This window comes from Haliaeetus albicilla, chromosome Z, assembly GCF_947461875.1.
Source record: "Haliaeetus albicilla chromosome Z, bHalAlb1.1, whole genome shotgun sequence".
Taxonomy (NCBI): Eukaryota; Metazoa; Chordata; class Aves; order Accipitriformes; family Accipitridae; genus Haliaeetus; species Haliaeetus albicilla.
The window spans coordinates 69,988,993-70,008,535 of NC_091516.1; the positions used below are offsets into that span (position 1 = coordinate 69,988,993).

General features: G+C 38.3%; 1 protein-coding gene across 12 annotated transcripts in view; it reads right to left on the reverse strand.

Moving 5' to 3' along the window:
* Positions 1-19,543, reverse strand: part of ARB2A (ARB2 cotranscriptional regulator A) — a 272,845-nt gene that overhangs the window by 237,446 nt on the left and 15,856 nt on the right. For 8 of the 12 annotated variants that reach the window (XM_069777131.1, XM_069777139.1, XM_069777137.1 and 5 more), the window contains 3 exons: positions 10,989-11,112; positions 7,584-7,685; positions 4,858-4,958 (listed from right to left, as the gene is read on the reverse strand). In XM_069777131.1, the coding sequence (XP_069633232.1) occupies positions 4,858-4,958; positions 7,584-7,685; positions 10,989-11,094 (309 nt within the window). In that variant the 5' untranslated portion in view covers positions 11,095-11,112. The remainder of the gene's footprint in view (positions 1-4,857; positions 4,959-7,583; positions 7,686-10,988; positions 11,113-19,543) is intronic. The other 4 variants (XM_069777136.1, XM_069777134.1, XM_069777135.1 and 1 more) reach the window with 1 other exon arrangement.

The following is a 19,543-nucleotide window of genomic DNA, read 5'->3' on the forward strand; positions in this document are numbered from 1 at the left end:
ACTTCTGTTGCCATTTTAATTTTTAAAAAGCAAATGGAGAGGCTCTCCACAAAATTCAATGCCGCAATAGCAATGACTGAACCAGAATCACAAAATTATGAACAGTTCACTAAATTGTCTATTAGGAGCACATATCAAGAGGCTGCAGAACAAATTGTGTGCCTGAAATAACAGATCAATGAATGAAGAATAAAGAGATGTAAGAAGTGGAGACGTTGACGAACCATTGTAATTTGTGAAGAATCAATTTCCATACAGCCAGAGTAATGGCAGAACATCACAGATAGTGTATTCATTACTTTTAACAGCAAAAAATCATGGATTACCAAATGGAAATTTATTAATGCTCCAAGAAAGAGAGAATGATGCTGTAACACAGGGCCAGAAAGTACACCCACTTCTTAAAATTAGTAAAAAGCAATAAAAGCAGCCCACAATATATACGTACAGTAAAAAAAAGTTGCCTTGGGCAGGATGGGCATATCCTTTAAAAATTACAAAACCAGCATACAATGACTGAGCTGACAATGGAAACACTGAATACATAAAACACTTTTGTCCGATGATACAAGTGTAGCTACTTTATCATCTCACTGTATGTCCAGCTACATAAATGTTCAGCCACAAATACATATTAGAGAACTCCTAAAGCCAAAGGATGATGTTTCAATGCAAAGGCCTAAAGCCAGATTTTACTACATCACCTTATAAATTATATGAGCTGCTGCTTCTTAAGCTATCACAGATTACTAAATACATCTTAGCCCAGACTACAAAATGACTAATCAGAGGGTAATATACAGCTTCTGTACTCTTCAACATCTACATCAGTGACCCACGATTCTATGGCACAAAAGCAGGTTTTATCTACGTGAACAAATGCCAAGGGTCTTGCTGGTCAGCCTCCCCTGTATTCCTAGATAAGTGTATAAACACTCATAGTGCCAAAACCAGACAATGGAGCATTTATAAATTTGTGGCTTTTTGGAAGAACTGTGTAGTATCAAGCACCTAGCAGACAACAGACAAACACAGACGAGTTTCTTTTTTCTCCAAAAACCAAAACAAATAAAAACCAGAACGATTCACCCTGCCAGATTCCTGACCACAAACCTTTTTTGCCTTTTACCTACCAATATAAACAAAGTGCATTTTCAAAGATCACTCAAACCTGAACATGGAGAATGACTATAACTAAGGCAAAAAATGCACAAGACAGATCACAGATATAAGGCACCCACTCCATGAACACATCCCACCTCCTGGTTAACCAAAAATTACAGAAAGTCATTCGTACTACTATGGGTTGAAGCTGTGGCACTCACTATTCGGATGCTCAGAACAAGGAATTTGATGATGTTGCCAAACATGTACAAGAAGGTGTGGTGGCACAGGAACCCACATGGAGACATACTAATCTTTACAGTTGTATCTTGTCCAACCCATTTACTTGGAAAACGGGGATATTTGAACAATACAGGCACTCACAAAGGTCTGCACAGCCAGACCATGGAATAGGTGCCAATCTGGAAGAAATGTGTATCAGGTAACGTAGACAATACAACGGATTGGGCTACTGCACTTTCCCGGTTTTGGAAAAACACCCAGTTGAGGTGAAAGGATGCGAGAAGCAGCAGGAGTAGCCCCCATCATCTCTTCCCCTGCCGCAGTTCTTGCAGGAACAACGAGGAGGAGGAGGTAAAAAGCAAGGTTTCTTCAATCCCCAGTAACAAAGCTCTGGCAGGACAAAGCAGTGCTCAACAGCTGGGCACCTCCAACACATCCAGCGCAGAGCCCAAGCTGTCCCCTGAACGAAATGGAGGGGCCGAGCTGGCACAGGGCACCAGACCACCACGCAGCAGGGGCCTGGCAGGGTCCACAACAGCTTTTCATCGCGGTCCCACAAGCAGAAAGGCCGTCTCCATCACAAAGCCACTTTGGGAGCCTCAGCAAGGAATTGGGAGACAGGCTAATCCCTGTTATCTGTCCTGCTAAAGTCACAGCAGTCTGGCCCGCAGCGGCTTTTCGTTTTACCCGAATGAAAAAGTAAAACCTGCACCACTGAAAATCCACTATGGTTTACCTGAGAATCGGGATCATTTGAGCAATTATTCTCAAATACCAGAAACTCTCTGTAACAGAAGAGAGTGCATGTATTTAAATTTAAATGTGTAAAAATGCAGCACCGCACAGCCCTGTGGTGTTACACTGAACACACGCGAAGCTCCCTCTTTATTTCCTCTCCTGGTGTACTGCTCTCCACCGAACCTCTTACTTCCACTTCTCTCAGCCTGGCAGTATCCAGATTAATGCTGGTGGGGATTCTTGGGCCATACCTCACTCAGCGATGCTGGTTAAGGACAGATGGAGGGCTATTCCTGTTAACCAAGACGGGCAGAGTCTTCTGCCATGCGCTCCTTCCTTGAGCCTGCACGCTCAGTGCCTACAGAAGTTCCCACAGCCTATCCTGCCATACCTAGAGAAGGCCGTGTAATTAGGTATTTCTGCAGCTTTAACAAATGCACTCTTGGCAGCACGACAAACTATATGAAACCATTTGGTGATATATTTCAGTATATACTTATTTACCCATCCAAGAAACTCAGTCAACATGCTTTATACTGTTCCCTTTGCAAACTCAATCAAGATGCTTTATACTATTTTTCCTTTGCAACAGTGTAGGACTGGCTGTCACTTCAGACATTTTAGTTTTCTTTTTGCTCTTTAGTATACAAGTGTACTGGTTGGGGGTGCACAAGAAGTTGCGGGGGGGACACACACAGCTGGGACAGCTGACCCCAACTGACCAAAGGGATATTCCATGCCATATAGTGTCAAGCTTAGCATATAAAGCTGGGGGAAAGGAGGAAGAAGCAGGGGACATTTGGAGTTATCTTCCAATAAGGCATTTGTCTTCCCAAGTCACCATTATGCATGAAGAAGCCCTGCTTTCCTGGAGATGGCTAAACACCTGCCTGTTCATGGAAAACAGTGAATTAATTCCTTATTTTGCTTTGCTCGCGCGTGCAGCTTTTGCTTTACCTATTAAACCGTATCTCAGCCCACAGATTTTCTCCTGTTTGTCACGCCATCGATTTTCTCACTTTTACTCTTCTGAGTCTCTCCCCCATCCCACAGTGGGGGGTGAGTGAGTGGTTGTGAGGGGCTAACTGCCCACTGGGGTTAAACCCCGACAACAAAGAAAGTTTAAAAGACAAAATGTCTAAACATGCACAATCAAACATATCTCTGAGTAGTCTGAATTGATGTAACAGAAATAGTAAGTGGGGAATAAATGTGTTTTATCCTTACTAAACCAATAACACTAATGAAAGTAGACAAGCCATGAGGCAAAGGCAGTTCTTGAATGACATGCCATAATGATTCCAACAGAAACTGCCGGGCAACATTACATAGTCTCTGGGAAAAAAGACTCTCGTTTGTAGACAGAGCTGTGCATCTCCTTTCTCCAAAAGCCACTCTGACGTGAGCAGCATTACTACCTAGAGGTCAGGGTTTTGAGGCTGTTCTTTCTGTTGGGCACGGGAGGTGGTGACAGTGCAAGGAAGACCTCAGCAGACAGCTTTGCATTCACTGAGATCAGGTGCCTTTCTTCTCAAGTCAGTGCTCTGACTGCTAAAGCATTGCAATAACCATGGCACTGAAATTAAAGTCACTTTCACACGGAAAAGGAACCACCGTCAGTTGCTTCTACATCTACTACATCCACAACATCCCTACAAAAAGCCTGGGAAGTACCAGTAACATCCAAGTATCTAATACATCAACAAATATTTAATCAATTAATCATCAGAGCTCTACTTAATCCAGTGGCTCCTGGTATCTTCTGGTAACGTAAGAAAACCAGCCAATACATTCACCTTCAGCTATAAAGTAAAATGCCAGTGTCGTGGTTTAAACCCAGACAACAACTAAGCACCACACAGCTGCTTGCTCACTCCTCCCCGCTCCCAGTGGGATGGGGAGGAGAATTGAAAAAAAGAATTAGAACTCGTGGGTTGAGATCAGAACAGTTTAATAATGACAGTAAAATAAAATATAATAAAAACAATAATTAAAATATATAATAACAATAATAATAACAACAACAATAACGATGATGATGAAAAGGAATATAACAAAAAAAAGAGAGAGAAATAAAACCCCCAAAAAGACAAGTGATGCACAATGCAATTGCTCACCACCCACTGACCGATGCCCGAGCAGTGATCCGCCCCTCCCAGCCAATTCCCCCCAGTTTATGTACTGAGGATGACGTTCTACGGTGTGGAATATCCCCTTGGCTAGTTCAGGCCAGCTGTCCTGGCCATGCTCCCTCCCAGCTTCTTGTGCACCTGCTCGCTGGCAGAGCATGGGAAACTGAAAAATCCTTACCTGAGGATAAGCGCTACTTAGCAACAACTGAAACGTCAGAGTGTTATCAACATTATTATCACACTAAATCCAAAACACACTGTACTGGCTACTGGGAAGAAAATTAACTCTACCCCAGCTGAAACCAGGACAGCCAGTTTTGTACTCAGTGCTTCACCTTGACAAGAAAGTTAAAGAAAATCCTGCACTGTATAATTATATCTAGATTATACTCTACTTTGAACACATAAAGTCAAATTGTAGTCTAAATCACATCTTAAGCTCTACAGCAAATAATGGAAAATACTGTTAGAGCATAAACATGCAACAAATCTTGAAATACCTTTTGTTATATGACTGCAGCCTTACTAAATCTTTCTTAATATATATAAAATTGAAACTATCTTTTTTACAGAGAAACACAACAAAAAACACAGCACACCAATACATATACGGATGCATACATGCACACAATTAATATACCTCTCCAAGAGCTTCATAGCGCTTTTGGTTCCATCTATGTAAATCTTCACGGTAATTGAAAACAAATGGCTCCCCAGTTTTTATGTGTCTCAACTGCCCTTCTGTAAAACAAACAAAATCATTAAATTTTAATATACTTCTTCACTAAAAGACACATTTAATTGCTGTAGATTTGAAAAGAAATCTACATCTAAATATTGGGCTATTATGAATCCCTTCTCTTTTGGTGGTAGTATTTTTGAAGGAAAACAATTGTAGCATAACAACAAAATGCATTCGCCTTCAATGGTATATATTGCTAGATAAAGCTAAACACAAGTGATGACAGTGAAATTACATGCAGATATCAAATGTCAAATTGCTTTGCAAATTTGCTATGGATTAACGCTGAAATGTAAACATTAGCAGTTAATATTTGATCTGCAGTGTCAATTAGGTGATCAAATTGTAGCTACAAATCTGCTACTTCAAAAACAACTGCATTTATGAAGAAATGTGAGTACAAATTGGGCTGGAGGCTGGAAGGAAAGGAAACATTTATTTTCAAGATTAACAACATTCTAAGTTAATCTGAAGAAAACCACATCCACAATTAAGGTAAATATCTCAACTGCTAGGCACTGTGCAATCAAGCAAGAGCTCTTAGATTCAGGGTACTCTGAGATTACAACAGTAGAACAAAGCAGAATGCTTGATCAGAGCGAAACCACATGCTATTCTTAGATTCCAAAATAACTTTCTGCAGTTGGGCCTTGTTTATAGCAAAGTTTAGGAGCATACTCAACCACAAATGAAGATATGGGCTGAGTTAAAATAACAGTAATAATAAAATGGCAACAAAATAAGAAGCAAACTGCTGAAAGCAGATATCTGACCAGTAATGTTTCAGCTTATCAGACAAAACCCAAATTATGGTCTCAGAGCATCACAAAATTGCAGTAAATCAGAGAAACATTAAAAACAGGAATATGTACAAGCATCTCCTTTGAAAGCTGAAATGTCTGCATGATGAAGGTAAAGTTTCTCAGGAAAATGTTTCCTTTTGAATAGTAAGAAATTGCTAACTTAGCTCACACCTATTCAGGACCTTCACATTTTGATTCTTGATGTTTTAAATAAAATATTTAAGATCTGGGACCTCTAATAGTTATGCTTATCTGCTTACTTGATATTTTTTCCAGACCTGTATTACCTCATGGACTAGACACCACAGAAATATTTCTCAACTTCATATCCCTGTCTCAGGTCCAAATATCCTTCTTCTCATATTTTCATTACAAGTCTACCTTCAGCTGTTCCTTCTCAGCTAGTTACTTTCAAGTATGCCATCAATAGTACACAGTTGCCCTCTGCAGAAGTAAACTGGAGCAAATATCTGGTATATCTTTTCTCTGGCTTTCTGGAACCCTTGTCTCCTTCAGATTCTTTAAAACTAATAAAAATCTTCCTTATTTTTCCATCATAAAAGAAGCATGATTATGACATAAGAGTACCCAACTGTACATTTGAATTAAATGTACAAAAGCAAAATGGAGACCTTTTTGCTTTGCTGACCAGTAGCACATGTAATAGGTTTTGCTGTATTCTATGGAAATCACCCAGGCTGTGAGGTTAGTGATGGAATATTCAGTAACACATTCTAAAACATCATTCCCCTAAATTCAAATTTCATCCCTTTTTACCAACCACATATGAACCATTAACTCTGAAGTCAGTAAGGAAGACAGTAGACACTGTGCGGATCTAAAAATAAGGAGCTGAAAAGTGACAGAGCTGAACCCCTCCCATCAAAGAAAGAGCATCACTTTCATGACACTTTTAGTCTCTAAGTACCTTCCTGTGAAAGCCATCAGGGTATTAAAAAGCTAAGTGTTGCATAAATGACTACCATTTAAAGGAAAGCTCTTTTTTTTCTTTAAAAGTGGAAGATGTAAGACTGGCAGATTTAGAAACTAAAGTTCCTCTGTTCATAGAACAGGCACTGCAAGGAAGTAGAATTGTAAACGTCCCCATTTGTCCTACAGGTTTCAAACAATCTTAAAAGAGCCATTTCCTGGAGCCTGGTATTACTTTAGCTCAGAGGCTTATTTCTCAGCTGGATTTTAAAATGTATGCACTGGAAATTATAAATACTACTAACTCATTCGACACACAGACTCAGCTAGCTGCAAGTACTTGTAGTCATCACACACTTAGCTATAACGCAAAACCATGACCCACACCAGAAAAGTAAGAGACAGGCTATCACATTGCTTATCCTTCCATTAATATAAATAGGTGTTTTCCTATTGGTATTAATGAAATAGCTGGCATAAATTATTATCTAAATAATAACTTCTTTTGTATCCATGAAAATGAATAAGTAAATAAAGTGTTTCTTAAATGAGTGACCACTCTTTAATCTTGCTTTTTAATGCTAATGCTACAGAAATAATTTTCAGAATTTTTGTATCAACACTTCTGGAACAGAAAACAGGAAGTCATAAAGTATGCACAGTATAAACATATAGTATTGTATAAAATGAGGGATTTTGGTGACAATTTCATGAAATAAAAAAAAATACTACTTAGCTAGAATTACAAGCCTGCTAACACTAGGGCTTACAATTTTATTCTTAACAGAAAAGTGTGAAATTCTAATAGGGACTTATAAGGTATAATTTTAAGTTCTGATAACCTCTCAACATTATTCTAAGTATAGCCTTTACAAAGCATATATGACTTACTTTCATTAAAAATGTACTCAAATCCTTCCAGAGTATCAGGAAATTCAAGTGGTGGCTCATCTTTTTTCATTAGTTCATCCAAGTCTATTCTAGACAATAAATCTAAAAAAGGAAAAGAAAAATTACATAATGCATGCTATGTCTTTTTTATTTCACCATTATCACTGACAAAATGTGTTTGTTCAGATTTGTAGATCTTAAGGGCAGAAGGACAATCTACATAGGACTTTGTTATGGGAAATCTCGTTCCAGATTCAGAAGCTGGGCCTCACTGTCAGTATATCTTCTTTTTTTCTTTCTTTCCCTACCTATTTATCTCTAATGTTGATCAAAAAACGTCCAGGGACAGAGAAGCCACCAAAGACATAGTGATTTGTTTAAATGATTCATTACCCTCAGTGTTAGAAATATGTCTCTGGTATGCATCATGCTTTTAACATGAACTTATCTAACTTCAATATCAAGTCATTGATACATTCTTGTTTGCCTTCTTGAAGAGCCCAGATTATCAGATGCACGTCACCTCACAGGCATTTACCAGCTGCGTGATCACAACACTCCTTAACCTTCCCTTTGATACCCAAATAGACTGAGTTATCTGAATCCTTCTCTCAGCCACCCTCCTCCAATAAAAACCTGCCATCCATTTTATAGCAAGCCATGACATACACGTCCTTTTCTGACCAGAATGGTATAACCTAGTACAGCCTGCATTCACTAATGCAAGTACACTAAAATACGTGTAGTCTGCATTCTTTACCCTAGATTGAAGGATTTATATTTGACCAGAGGCAAACATATAGGGACATCTTTTACTTACATCTAACCACTAAACAATTACTGCATACACAGATAATAGTGTACAATCATTTATCCTCTCCTCATTGCTCATCACCCACACAACCCGATGCTTTCCTTTCAACATATTTTCTGATTATTAATAAAAAAGTCATCAGAAATTATTCAGCAGGATTACACTGAAATATTTTTCCTGCTTCCACGTAGATGAATTTGAAGACCACACAAACATTCAGTTAAGGAATGCTACACTGACTTTGAACTATTATTGCTTCATAAGTCAGGATACCATGTACTACCAAGGAAATGCATTAAGTATTCCAAGTATACTGCTTTATTACCTTTACCATCCAAAGCTGTAACTCAAAGGAAAGAAAACAGTTTGAAAAGACTGATTTTCTTTAAACTTGCTTTGTTTGACATTAACTACAGTTCCATCCTCTAATTACTTAAAATCATTATCTGAATAGGTTTTGTATCACTATTTTTGCTTAGTCTTTCTGCCAGTGACAAGCCTATAGGTTACACATTACCTAAGCTTAGTATTGGTACATTAATCCTTTGAAATTTCTACAGTGTTTAAAATGTACTGAAAATTAGCTTCAACATTCTTAAAGAGTTCCTTGGCCTGCTCTTTTATAACTCTTCAGGTTCACATATTAACTCCAGCATCCATATGACTGTCTGCAGCTCCTCCTTCTCTAAGTGATTTCACTGGTTAAAGCTGGAGGACCAAAGGCCATCTTGTATGGCCACTGAAATTCAACATCTCTCCAATCCATACTATGGTACCTGAGCATCTCTCTGCTATCCAAAGAGCTATATAACATTGGACGTTGACTGGAAGTTTTCTAAATGTCACTTTCTCAACCATAGCTCACTTTTACATCAAATCTGTTTAATAGCAAGTCCCGTGACATGCAATTCACGTAAGCAATCATATGCTTGCTCTTATCCGCTGTCCTTTGAAAAGTTCTGGGGGAGCTGCTTTGGTCCTCAACCAAATGACAGAAGAAAGAACAGAACTTTGTCAAAGAAGTTTTGCACAACGGGATGTAAGAAGTATGCCCTTTTTTCCTCTGTACTTTCACAACGTCGAGGTAGGAAAGCAGACTTTAGCACATCTTTCTCTCCTTGGTGAAGAGACTCCAGTCACACCACACCTCTAGAATTTAATTTCACCAGAGTTTTCATGTCTTCTTACTGTGACCTATTTGGAAATGTGTTTACACAGAAGTGCCAGTTACTGTATAACAAAATATCTATCTCCTGAGTAGCGAGGGCAATACTATATGAACTACATTAAGCTTATCTGCAGTATGTACAGGTTGTCGTGATTTACAGCTTCCATCAGAGTCACTCAGGAAGACTGCAATTGGTCTGTGCTGCAACTACCGACACAGCCACTTTCTTCCTCTGCAATTTTTCACGTTAAAATTGGCTAAAGTGTTCTTATAACTTTGAGATTCTTTCAAGATCTGATCCACCATTCTCATCTAAGATCTTGGACTCTCCAACTCAATTCGAGACTAGCTCAACAGAGCTCGAAACTGCATGATCTGCAGGAGACCTTCTACAGCTCCATGGGAGTTCACTAGATCGCATGAAGAAAACAACATCCTCACAGAAAGTCTTCACTATGTGGAATATTTCTTGGACACTAGTTCTTAATGAAGATCAAATTAATGCCAAGTATAAAATCAGAGTTTTGCTTTTCCAAACGTGAAGTATAATTTCCTCAAAATATACTAATTTGACAGAATTAGTACAAGGTTTGAAAAATGGATCACATAGGTTTTCACCAAACATTTCACAAAAACACAGCTGTAACTGAAGAAACACCATCGACCATCACTGTATAACAGAATATATACTTCTAATAATACTTTCATTGAAATCCAGTTTTTACACTGGAGTTGCAAGGTATATTCTTTTTTCTTTTTTGAAAGACAATTTAGACAGTAAATGTGTGATGCAAGCACATTAAATTCAATGTTTGGTTAGCTTACTTGTAGGTCTAACCGACTCCATGTACTTTCAAAATTGAAAACCACTGTCTAAGAGATCTCATATATTTAACTAATTTTTTCCTCAAGAAAATTACTCTGCTAAGGCACTTAGGTCCACTTATTTTTTAAAAACACACAATAGAAAGAAAACTTTATAAAATCAACATGGAAATCAATGTCCCGAAAATGTCTTCCCTGCTAACATTCTAGTCAAAGAGATTTTTAAAAGCTGTAATATAGTTGCATAATTATAAAGCATAAGTGGCATAAAAATTAAATGATAACTCCCAGAAACTACGAACACAAAAGCACCAGTCAACTTTCTCAAAGGATAATTATGAAAATAAAAAAAAAATTAATGGATATCTTATTCTGTTACTCCTTACCACAGATTGTTTTTTTTTTAATATCATCTTATGAAAATAGTGATAATGGACACACCATTAGGCAAAAAGCATTAGCATAGATGGACTAATAGTCTCTTCCAGTATTGCAGTTCCCAGATTCTAACCCATAGATACATCAAACTATTTTCCTTTCCTTAATAATTGTTTCTGGAATGTCAATATATCTAAAAAGAAAGCAAAAAGTCTCATACCCTTTAATGCAGTAGTCTTCTCTTTTTCATCTGGGCCTCCTTGCTGGAGCTGAGCCATCATTACCCAAACTGTCAACAGATTTAAAATACTGAGGTAAATGTACATTAATCTTTGAAGGACAATCTGAAAATCAACAAGAGTTGGAAATTAACAAATTTACTGACTTGTACTTCAACAGATCTCATTTGCTACAGCTTGCATCACAAAAAACCCAGAACTTGTTCCAAAAGCACAACTTTCCTGAGTATTATAAACCCCTATGACACGTAAGCTAAAATTTAACTTCTTCCTCTCCTTCAAAACTTATACTGCACACTCTAAAGTCTCATCACACCATCCTGGATTAAGACATTTTACAACAAAGTGTGACACACACTCCAACATCAAGTTTGGTCAAAGATTCAAGTTCACAAGAATGAATACTAACTTCTCCCTAATCCTAAAAGGACATCTACCTAATCGATTCTTTTTTGTGATTCTAATGTAACATCAGTAAATGATAAGCCTTTTGGAGAAGCACCACACTTGTAAGTCGAATGTAAAAGATACAAGAAAAACCAAAACATAATCAACAGAATTTCCAGAATCTTTAAGGATTTTCTTCATCAATTAACTCCATTTTATTGTTCTTACTGTACTACACAGTTTTGTTTTAGTAAAACTAGATGGAGCACACAGTTTTAAACCACTGTGATTTCTGCAATACATTATCGGCATTGAAACATATAGAATAAATGACTAGCTATAGAACAAACCTCAGTAAATTCAAGGTGAGAATTTACATGCAAAATATATTTCTAAATTTCTCCTATTGCACAGAAGGCAACTCAGACATTCAAATCTGCAATCTCTTTCATCTTAAATCTGACACCAAGGGAGCAAACTACCACGTCACAATCAGCGCTTCTTCCTTCCCAACAAAAAGACTTCTGTGCATTGAATTCTTTCTCCCTTCATCTTTTTTGGTTCTTTGTTTTATCTGTCAGTCATCACCAATTTGTTTTATTCTCCTCCCCAATACACTTTATCATAGATGAGTTTGCATGAACTGTATCTCTGTAGCAATTTGTAACTTTCAAACAAAGAGCAATACGATTTACCAACCATAATACTGGCTCCCTAATACTTACACCTGAAATAAAGAACCCCAAAATGGTTTCTTCTAAGTAACAGTAGTTCAATGTAAAGGCAGCAAAAAACCCCTAAAAATAAATAAAGCATAATAAAGGCTATTTTTCTATTGCCTTTAGAGAGGGTTTGGGTTGTGGTGGAGCTGTTTGCTTTTTTTAAGTCGGGGTTCAAGAAAGTCCAATAATCCATTCTACAAGTTGGACCTATAGGAGACTTTGACACCTTCCTTTGCAGAAGCCTGTTCAGACTAAGCTGATGGTAAATGACAGTACACGGCGAAAAGCCTTTTAAAGACGCAACTCCACCAGGAAAGCTCTGTTTAGATTGTCTGCTTTTTAAATTAGGACACAACTCGACATGATTCAGTTAAAATGTGCAACTTTTGGCTAACACTTTAATCACTTTAGCACTCGTAACAAAAGCAATCAACAAAATAACCGCAAAACCAGAGACTTTTTTTTGTATTTTCTAGTGTATAACGTAGTCAATGTAAATATTAAAATGACTCAAATGTCAATTCACACATGTGGATGGTATTAAAGACTTTTCTCAGATGCTTCCAAATAGTCCACTGACAAAAGATCACTGAACACAAAATCTTGTCCATCATCAGTCTGTACATTTGCAGCACAAAACTATGTACATTCTAGTAAATCACTTAGAAAAGAAACTAACCCATTCCAGCTACAATTATTAGAAGTGCTAGAAAATGACAGTGATAGTGTTTTGTGATAGCCCAGGTGAAATTTATTCTAGTCATACAAATTGGGTAGTCCTCCCTACACAACATTTGAAAATTCTTAATTGGGTATAGGTAAGTTTAAGGCAGTTACAAAATACGTACAGGTGCTCAAAGGCTTGTTATTACCCAAGTGAAGAAACATAAAATTTATCTGAACAGATTTGCCTTGCTAAACTAACCCCCAGCCCCTAATCAGATAAATCAATACAGAGACCAAGAATCCCTGGCATTCTTGTCTGTACAATGGATACCCTTCTTCGTCCTTTAACAGATGAAGACCTTGCCACTGAGGAAAGAGTAGATAACTTAACAGGTTCACTTGCCAAGCTAGAAGCACCAAAATAAACAAACAAATAAATCTGAATTTAGCTTTTAGAGAAAGAATTTCCAGTTCATTTTGACAAAGTAAAAAACTGTTACAGCAGCCACTGGAGGGAGGACTTGATATTAGAATGAGGATGAAACAAGCACATAGTATTTTATGCATTGTTTGTGTGAACACAGCATTTTGTTCAATCCCTCACTGATATTTGTCTAGATGACAAACAGAAGAAGTTAGATGAGAGGATTGGATTTCCTTTCTTTGACAGACAGGTGTCGAATCAACTATAGTCTGATGGTGCAGAAATGAACAGTGGGAAAATTATAAAGCTCTCTGAATTGTTGCTTACAGGCAAATGCAGGAATTGCAGTTTATTCTAGCCATCGGTTTCAAGCCACAGTGATCTTCGACCTGCATGCATTGACCATTCCACATAATTCACAAATACCATCATCAAGTTTCTTGTAATAAATACAGATTATTTCAAATGTGTTGTTTTGCACAATTGCTTCGATGATTCTTCTACAAACATATTTTTGTGACTGTTTTTTTTGCATTAGCTACAGCAAGCATGATTCCTAAAAAACAAGTGACTATTTCACCTAAAGAAACATTTACAGTAAATAAGTTTATTGCCAAGTGAATGTATATTTATTTGTATGTATCTTCCTTTCCCATGCAAACTTAAGTATTCTATCACAAAACATCTTATGCATATTCTTGCCTCTTCAACTCAATGCCCAGCAATACTTAAAATAATTTGACAGCAGAAATATTCTGTTTTCCTGGTTTCACATGAGACAATAAGGCTGCATTTTTATCATACACCTATTAATGGAACTCCAGAACTGGTGGATTCACAAACAAATATTAATTAAATTTAAAACCCCCCAACAACACAAACACAAAAAACCAACCCCAAACCAACCAAACCCAACAGACTTAAGGGAATGTATGTACATATTTCATGTTCTTGTCTGTAAAGTGGTACTGGAAGTTTGGACCACCAAGCTTGTGATTATATAATAGTGCTACTCTTCAAACCAAACTAGACACTGTGTCATATATTCTGACTCTTAAGCAAATGCACTCATACACAGATTTCTAGAGACTTCAGTTATTCTTCGTTGCGTAAATGCAGCTAGAAATGTGGCCAAAAATGTAGTATATGATTTTGCTCTACATTAGCAATACCTGAAATTAAGTCAATGCTACAAACGTTCCAAATAAAGGCTATAAATAATTGTTGTGCTAACCCACAAGTACAACATAAGAAAACATTCAAGTATTTTCAAACAGCACAAGTCCATCAAGTTTATCTTGACATAATCTGATCAGGAGTTACCAGAATGCTTCTTTGTATTGCACCACTTTATTAGAAAACAGTTGAATTAGAGTCTCATTCTTTGTAAACTGACATTCCAAGCAAGCTAGGGACAAGTATGCGTTAGATTTGTGCAGTGTGGCTGTGACTAAGTAATACCCAGTTTTTCTCCAAAGAGAAAGCTGGGTGACAGTTTGGTTCTAGTCCCTTCTCTGTATTGGCTGAACATAGCAAAAAATACATAGTGTAATCCTAGTAGTATTTTCTGTCTAATTAGATTTTATCTATTCCTGCTTTTAGGGCACTACAGATGACATCAGTAACAACTGCGTCAATTAAGGCTGTACTTCACTTTTCTTCACTTATAAGACCCTGTTTTCAATTGCTTGTAGGTTTGCCAAACTTCAGCTCTGAAAGCCAATTATTTCCAGTCTGCTTTAGACTAAATGCTTTTGAAAAAGTTCAGCTAAAATGTCTACCTCTTGTACAAAAAGAAGGTTCAGAGACACTATCTTCTGCTCAGTTCTGCTGATGTTAATGAGCAGCTACACCATCTCCATGTTGCAGAGATCAGAAATTTAGCCAGAAGATCAGCTTAGCAGTGTGTGCTTCTTGCCATTACCCTTAAAGCCTGCCCGGATCTGCTCAAGTTAAAATTGCTTTTTCCACACATTTAATATAGACTTCTTAAGACTTATCACAATTTCCAGAAAATTTACCTATTTGCCTAGACCACGCTCCATACAGCTGCAAAAAGCCAGAGGGAAGATGCACAGGAGGGGAGTAATAAATGCTAGAAGAGCAGTATCTTTAACCACTAGAATACAAAGAAACTGGCAAGGATCCCAAAATCCCTGAATCTCAGTACATCTTTGCATTCTACCAAATGGTGGTGGAACTTGCTGATAAAGTACATGACTGCAGCTGACACTAAAGGTTATTTGCACGGCAGCTACCTTCCAGTGTTATCTACCCTGTAAGCTCAAAAAGCAGAGGACTATGAGCTATATGCATTAGCGTCCCAACCATGTCAGCAACTTGGTTGTTTACACAAGGCAGAGTCAACACGATTCCACACACTGAAATGTTAATTATTTCAGTTTAACTTTCTTGAAATGCTGGAAATGACCTTCATAAACATATGCATGTAAACATGATCAAATAAAAAAAATAATACAAAAAGAGGCAGCACAACCTCAACACAGCCCCTGGGAGGTTTACAACATGACGGTCTTATCAGCAAAACACGAGGTCCAAAATGATCATCAAGAGTAGTAGCAACAGCTTTGAATACAGATACTGGTTTTGTGTGGGGTAGTTATTTTTCTCTAGAGTAGCTGGTATGGGGCTATGTTTTGGATTTGTGATGAAAACGGTGTTGGTAACACAGGGATGTTTTAGGGCAGCACTATACCAGCTACTAAGTAGAAAATTAACTCTATCCCAGCCCAAACCAGGACATTACTGCTGAGCAGTGCTTGCACAGAGCCAAGGGCTTTTCTGCTTCTCCAAAGAGGCTGGGGGGTGGCACAAGGAGCTGGGAGGGGACACAGCCAGGACAGCTGACCCAAACTGACCCAAGGGATATTCCAGACCATAGGACGTCCTGCTCAGCATATAAAACTGGGGAGAGAAGGAAGAGGAGGGATATTTGGAGCTATGGTGTTTGTCTTCCCAAGTCACCGTTAGGTGATGGAGCACAATTTCCTGGAAATAGCTAAATACCTGCAGTTCCTTATTTTGCTTTGCTTGCACACACGGCTTTTGCCTTCCCTATTAAACTGCTTTGTCTCATCCCACGAGTTCTCTTGCTTTTACCCTTTTGATTCTCTCCCCCATCCCATTGCAGGGAAAGTGAGCAAGTGGCTGGAGGGGGCTTGGCTGCCTACAGGGAGGGGTTAAACCACACGAATACATAATACAATACTCTCTTAAATACACAGAATATCAATAATTAAGCGTACGGAGAACCATACTTTTGTTGAGGCAGATGGACAGTTATCTAACAAGTCAGGCAAGCAACTCTGGTGACAGAAAAAGTGATCCTGCGGTGAAGGCAGGAGAACGCTGCCTGGGAGAACTGTGTTCACAGGAGGAATTTGCAGGTGTTCTTTCACATCACTCAACTCCTCAAACACATGATGTTCTCAGATAACCTCTTTCTGTATATTTCCCATTTTCTGGGCATTCAGCCTGAATGATTTCCTTCAACACACAGAACTGTGGACCACTGGATTCCTGTTTTAAGAAGAACTTTGAAGAACCTTCCCTAGCTTTCCCAATCTCAGTACCCAAGATGAGTGTGCACTGATAAGCAGGACATTAATTTGAAGATCCCTTTCACCACCACCTTCCTCTAAAAGACCAGTAAGAATCCTCCACAAACAGCAGATGCTAGGGAAAATTCAAGGAATTAATGTTTATGAAGAACTAACAACCTGCAATTGAAGCCTCAGAAAAAGCCCATGTAACATGTCATAATGCTATATTCAGTGGAAGATTTGTATTGTGTTGTTCCACTAGTGCATGGGGCTACATCTCAGCTGACGAGGACAAAAAGAAATGTTGAAGCAATATAATTATTTGGAAAACAGTTGTGTGAAATGCTTTTTAATTACAGAATCAGATTTTCTTGTCAGTGCACATCACAAGGGTAAGTCACAAGGACTTGGCACAACATCACTTCATAATATACCTGAAACTGCCCTGTGATAGTTTATAAAAACACTGTTTTGGATGAGATTTTAAGATGATTGTACTAGACTGTTGGTTTTAACAGGATTCTGGCTTGAAAGATGGGGTGGAGAAGACTGACTCTCAATAGCCTCATCTCTGTACATACTAAGCAGTTACAGGACAAAGCCAGAATTTTTAATCTTTTTTTAATGTCATCTTCTCTCAAGCAATCCCATGGGTCAGCTGGGAGAGAAAAAGGCCTCTGAACACAGAAAAACTCGAAGACTATTAAAAGAGCCTTCTCTTAGGAGAGACACCAAAGTAATTTGCAGGACAGCCACAGAAGAAGAGAGAAAGAGAGAGAGAGACTGGAAAACTCTAGGGAAATGATTTCTGCTTAGGCTACCATCAAAAGCTGCTAAAAAACCCCAGACATATGCATATGTGTCTAGTACTTTAAAACCACTTTTTTTCCCTCTCCCCCTTCACTCTTAAGTAATAGTGTGACTTTCAGCAGGGCTGCCTGCCATTAACTGAAGACTCCTGAAAAGAAGACAGACAAATCAGCTGGAAATGCAGTGAATCCAGGTCTGTAGCCCAGATCCTTGTAAACAGCAAGGTATTTCTAATTCTACTCCAGACTCCATGGTAAGGAGGTGGACAAAAAGAGACTCGGGAAAGGTGAGAGGTGCATCCAGCTTTCTGCTTCCTCCAACACCTTCCAGAATGTGCACATGCAAGGAATAAGTAACACCACCCCACTTGACTACTCTGCATCTAATGCAGATACTCTGATGACAGAAATATGCAAAATGGATGCTATGCGGAACCAAATCATGTGCATCTGAAATGAGCATGCAGGGCTACTGAAGAGATCAGTGCATCAAGATACCTTATTTCACAATCAGACTAAAACACCCCAAATTCCCACAGTGTACGTACCTCCTCTTTGCAGCAGCATCTGCCTCAAGAAATCTGCCTTACAGCTCTGCCCACAGCTTCTCCTGCTGTAGGACACCTGTTTCTTCAATTTTATCATTTCTCCCAGCTTTACTAATATAGTATCTCAAAAGTCTTTGCTCTGCCCTCTGCCTGAGACATGCTATTTGGCCAGCTGAACCAATAAGTTCAGCTAATTTCAGCTATCTGGCAGGCAAAGCAAATAGCCCTGTGAAACACATGCAGTCCACAGATTTGCTTCTGCTGGATTGTCATAAAGCAGCACTACATTATTATATAAATATATATACAAACAATGTGAATAATATAAACATTATACTTTTAGCTCAATATTTAAATTAACTTGATCTTAAAATTCTGACTGCATCACGCTTGTATTTTGAATTTTTTCGCATCAGTAGATCTTCTTTTACTTTCTACTACAAAACAATAAAAAGAACAAAGATAAAAAACCAAGGCAAGTATATTTTATTTTCCTTACTGGGTCAGCTTTAAAAATTGAAAATCTAGTATTTCCATTAATTGCCTAAGTCAGTAACTGTAATCAGACTTCTTTAGACAGCTCTGCTACTGACTAATCCACAACCCTGCTACCTCACAGCTCTAACCATGGCATCATAGAGCAGTCTAGGTCAGAAAAGGTCTCTGGAAATGATCCGGTCTCCCACCTTCTGTTGGACCTTAATTCATTAGGCCTTACAGGTCTTTACATCAGGGAAGCCAGGGTGCTGCTAAGATGAGCCCTCAATATTTCCAGTTAGGGAGATTCCACCATCCCTTTGAGGAACTTACTCCAATGTTTAATATTTATAACAGGTTTTCTTTTTCTTACACCCCGATGAAATTTATTCTCTCACCACGCATCTTTGTGAACAGAAAACAACTTCTCCACAACTACCTTCTAGGTATTGGATGACTGATGAAATCTCTCCAAGCCTTCTCTCCTCTACAAACTTGAACGTTTCTCCAAATACTGAGTTCTCTAACATGCTAATCATCCTTCTAACACTCTAATCATCCTGGTGGCCACCTGCAAGCCCTTCTCCAATTTTTCAACGTCTTTCTTGAAATCAGGGGACAAACCAGACACAGCACCCTAGGTACGCTCCTTACCAATACAACAGCAGACTGAGTTTGCCTTCATTGCCACAAGCACACAGTGCTGGCATTATGCAGCTTGCCATCCCACAGCACCTCCAGCTCCTTTTTAGCAGAGAAAAAATGGGGGAACAACTGTTCTCTTTTTATTGTGGATCCTTTTGCCATACATACTGAGAGCTTTTACTTACCATGCTATTAAGCAAAGTTACCCAAACACAGTCCTTGAAAAAACTAAATTCTACCTGTTACATGAACCATTTCAATGAGGTCGAACAGATGTATCAAATTGTTTGGTTTA